Source organism: Hippocampus comes, unplaced genomic scaffold (assembly GCF_001891065.2).
Source record: "Hippocampus comes isolate QL1 unplaced genomic scaffold, H_comes_QL1_v1.1 scaffold81, whole genome shotgun sequence".
In the NCBI taxonomy this organism is placed as follows: domain Eukaryota; kingdom Metazoa; phylum Chordata; class Actinopteri; order Syngnathiformes; family Syngnathidae; genus Hippocampus; species Hippocampus comes.
In genome coordinates, this window is record NW_017806179.1 from 322,730 (window position 1) to 326,948 (window position 4,219).

Genomic DNA, 4,219 nt, shown 5'->3' on the forward strand with positions numbered 1-4,219 from the left:
CAGCCGCCACTCCCACCCGTTTGCCGGGGCCCGGGGCCGGAGGACCGGGGACGGCGCGCGAGAGCTTCTCGTGGGCAGACGGGCCGCGTGCGGGGAAGAAAGATGCCTCTGGATCGTGAGAGCAAGGAGCTGCTGTGGAAAACGCTCATCAACCTGGGGCACGACGACTTCAAGGCCTTCAAATTCCACACGCACCTGCCCAAGTGCCTCGATGGAAACGCCAAACAGGTGGACATCGTCAACCAGCTGGAGAAGAAGCATGGCAAGAACGCCGTGCAGGAGACCATCGAGATTCTGGAGAAGATCCAGAACCACAACCTGGCCCAGAAGCTGCGCGACGACGTGTCGCGACTAAAAGGTTGGGAGAACCGCCCCCGGGGTCGACGTGGCTTTGTGGCGGGGGGGAGCGAGAGGGGGAATTCCAGAAAGCGGGCTACCTGAACGCCGAGGAGCCCGTAAAGAAACTCGGCGCCAATCGCCACGGACGGGTCGAGTTCAGGGTGAGCTCGGGCTCCTTTCTGGAATGGCCCCCCGGGGAGGCTCCGCCCACCCTGGAAGAGGAGCAAGCGCGCCTTCCTGTTTGCTTTGGTCAAGGTGTTTGTCTTGTGCAGAGCGTGACCGCAAGCGCGGCAGGAGCAACGCGGCGGCGGCGAGGCGGAGGAGGCCCACCGAGCTGCGGAGAACCAGTGAGTGGAAAGCGCGCCGCGCGTGCCGGCAAACGTCCTCCTTTGCGTGACGTGGCCTCGCATCCCGTTCCCTCAGGTAGCATCTTCTCCGTCGACAACCATCTCATCGGCCAGTACCAGCGGGCGCTGCAGGAGAACCTGCGCGGGAGCTACGTCAACGCTCCGGAGGGCAGCGCGGAGCTCAGCGAGCAGCGGCCTCTGGAGGACGTCTACATGGAGCTCAACATCGCCTACGGCGCCGACGTGGCCCCCAACAAGCAGCACGAGGTCCTTCAGATGGAGACGTGCGGCGCGGCCACCGAGTCCATCGCGCCGCGCGACATCTTCCGCAGCGCCGGCGGGAGGCCGCGGCCGGTGCGCACGCTGCTCACCGTCGGCTTCGCGGGGATCGGCAAAACCTTCCTGGTGCGCAAGTTTGTGCTGGACTGGGCCAGCGGCAAAAGCAACCGGGACGTGCACCTGCTGTTTCCCTTCACCTTCCGCGAGATGAACTTGGAAAAGGGCAAGCGGTTCTCCCTGGCGAGGCTCATCCGCCACTTCATCTGGGAGAGCAAGCCCATGAGCGTGGAGATGCTGGATCTGATCTTTGTGCACCTGCAAGCGTCCGGCAAGCGCGACTTTGAAAGCAGCGGGATCAAGGTCTTGTTCGTGCTGGACGGGCTGGACGAGTGCCGCCTCAAGCTGGACCTCGGCGGCGGCGCCGGCGGCCAGGCCCCGCCGGCGCCGGACCTGGACGTGACCGAGGCCTACCCCCTGGAAGTGCTCCTGGCGCACCTCATCAAGAGGAACCTGCTCCCCTGCGCCCGGGTTTGGATCACCTCGCGCCCCGTCGGGGTCCACGACATCCCGGCGGACCTCTTCGACAGCAAGACGGAGGTGAAAGGGTTCAGCGACGCCCAGAGGCTGGACTACTTCCGCAAGAGGTTCCCGGGCGGGGAGGGGGAGGAGGTCATCAGGCACATCCAGAAATGTCGCACCATCTTCATCATGTGCCACATGCCCATCTTCTGCTGGATCGCCAGCGTGGTTCTTCAGGGCCACTTGGACGCGGGCGAGCGGGGCGAGCTGCCCGACAGCCTGACGCAGATGTACACCGAGTTCCTGCTCTACCACCTGGACAAGTCCGAGGAGCGGCGGCTGAAGGAGAGCATCAAGGACGTCAAAGCGCTGGCCAAGCTGGCCTTTCGGCAACTGATGAAAAAACACCAGAGCTTCTCCGAGAGCGACCTGCGCGGCAGCGGCTTGGACTACCGGCGGGCCGCGGCGCGCTCGGGCATGTTCGCCGAGATACGGCCGCTCAAGCGCGACCGGGACGGCAAGATGTTCCAGTTCATCCACCTGACCGTCCAGGAGTACCTGGCCGCCCTGTACGCGATGATGAGCCTCTTCCAGGACAAGAAGAACGTCCTGGCCGACTCGGAGGCGTCGCTGGAAGCTCTCCTGTCGCTGTGCAAGCGCAAGCCCGTGGCTCAGGTCCACGAGGCGGCCATCCGCAAAGCCGCCGCCAGCGAGGGCAACCTGGACCTGTTCCTGCGCTTCCTGCTGGGCCTCTCCTTGCCGTGCAACCAGAGGCTCCTGGGCCAACTGCTGAAGGCCCCCCGGGACCCGGACGGGGACGCCCGCTCCCAAACGGTCCTCCTGATCAAGAGACGCATCGAGCGCAACTCTCCGGAGCGGAACATCAACTTGTTCTACTGCCTCAACGAGCTGCGGGACGACTCCCTGCTGGAGCAGATCCAACGCTACCTGGCTTCAGGACGGCTGTCCTCGGAATCTCTGCCGCTGGACATGTGGTCGGCCCTGGTCTTCTTCTTGCTCACCTCCGACGAAGCCATGCGTCGCTTCGACCTCAAGCGCTACTCTGCGTCGCACGTGGGGCTGAAGATGCTGCTGCCGGTGGTCAAGGCTTCTCAAGAATCGGCGTACGTGCCCCGACGTCGGCCTCGGGCGGGCGGCTCGCTCTGACGCCGGCTTCCCGCTTGTCTTCTCCAGGCTGGACCACTGCAATCTGCACGAGGACAGCTGTCGGGTGCTGGCCTCCGTTCTGGGCTCGCCGTCCAACCTGAGGGAGCTGGACCTCAGCGACAACGACTTGCGCGACCGCGGGGCGGAGCTCCTCTCGGTCGGACTGGCCAAGCCTCACTGCATCTTGCAAGTCCTCAGGTAAGGACGCCGGCTCGCTCGCGGCGGGGGGAGCGCGCGGCGTCCCCGTCCCGACTCGGGGCGCTCGCCTCCTTTGACGCGCGCAGGCTGTCGGGCTGCCTGGTGGCCGCGGCGGGATGCGCGGCGCTGGCCGAGGCTCTCAAGCGCAACCCCGGCCACCTGCGAGCGCTGGACCTGAGCTACAATGACCCGGGAGAGGAAGGAAAGAGGCTCTTGACGGAGGTCCGAACGCATCCCGGCTCCGGCCTGAAGACTCTCAAGTAGGATCCCGACAGCGTTGACCTCTCGCTCGCGCCGAGTCACGACACTTTGCCTCTTTCTCTTCAGCCTGGACGGCGGCGGCAAAGAGCGTCTGGTTCCCGGCCTCCTGAAATGTGAGTCGACCTCGGCCGCGGGAGAGCGGAAAGCCGCGCCGATGTAAAGACCGGCCGGGCCGGCGGTCTCGTTCAGATTTGTGCCGACCCGCGTTGGACCCCGACACGGCTCACAAATGTCTCCGGCTCTCGGATGGCGGCGAGACGGCGACGGTGACGCTGGAGGAGCGGCGCTACCCCCCGAGCGAGCAGAGGTTCACTTGCTGGCGGCAGGTTCTTTGCCGGAGCGGGCTGAGCGGACGCTGCTACTGGGAGGCGCGCGTGGAGGGGAAGGTCTACGTGGGCGTGACCTACCAGAGCATCCGGCGGATCGGAGAGGGCGACGACGTGTGTCTGGGAGCCGACGACGCGTCCTGGGCGCTGCTGTGCGACAACGGCACCTACTCGGTGCGCCACCGGGACAGGACGCTGGACCTCCCGGCCAGTACGCGGGCCTCCGGAAGGCTGGGCGTGTTTCTGGACCATCCCCGCGGCACGCTGTCCTTCTACGAGGTCACTCCGGAGGGGCCGACGCTCCTCCACACCTACCGGGCCGCCTTCACGCAGCCGCTTTACCCGGCCTTCGGGTTCGGCTACGACAACGGATTTGACGGCTTGGGGGACTTTGTGTCGCTCGGCGGGGCGGGCGCGCCCATGTCGACCCGCTTCTAAGCCACGAGGGGTGACGGGGCGGGGCCGGCGCGGGGCCGGCGCGGGGCGCCCCCTCGGCTCGCCATCCGACGGGAAACGCGCGAGGTCGGCGTCGGCTTCAAAACGCCGATTCTAACGTGGCACCTCTTAAAATAAATGCTTTGCTCCACCTTGGCCGAGGACTCGACACGAAGTTCCGCGTCGTTGAGGTGTGCCGCTCTCTTTCCGCTTTTTGTGCTGGTCTTTCCGCTTGCTTTTGGCTCGGTGGGACTCGGTGGGACTCGGCTCAAGATGAGCAAGCGGTGGAAGGCAACCGGGCCGTGCCGCCGCTTGGGCGGACTCCATCGGCCGATCGGCTCCCCGCGC

At 66.0% G+C, this 4,219-nt stretch overlaps 1 protein-coding gene across 1 annotated transcript in view; it reads left to right on the plus strand.

Annotated features, from left to right (window-relative positions):
• LOC109532586 (protein NLRC3-like) overlaps positions 1–4,092 on the plus strand; it is a 4,733-nt gene extending 641 nt beyond the window's left edge. The window contains exons 2-8 of the mRNA XM_019897468.1: positions 4–358; positions 612–686; positions 763–2,608; positions 2,679–2,849; positions 2,936–3,109; positions 3,177–3,223; positions 3,300–4,092. Of these exons, the coding sequence (XP_019753027.1) occupies positions 103–358; positions 612–686; positions 763–2,608; positions 2,679–2,849; positions 2,936–3,109; positions 3,177–3,223; positions 3,300–3,874 (3,144 nt within the window). The 5' untranslated portion in view covers positions 4–102 and the 3' untranslated portion in view covers positions 3,875–4,092. The remainder of the gene's footprint in view (positions 1–3; positions 359–611; positions 687–762; positions 2,609–2,678; positions 2,850–2,935; positions 3,110–3,176; positions 3,224–3,299) is intronic.
• Positions 4,093–4,219: the final 127 nt, after the last annotated feature.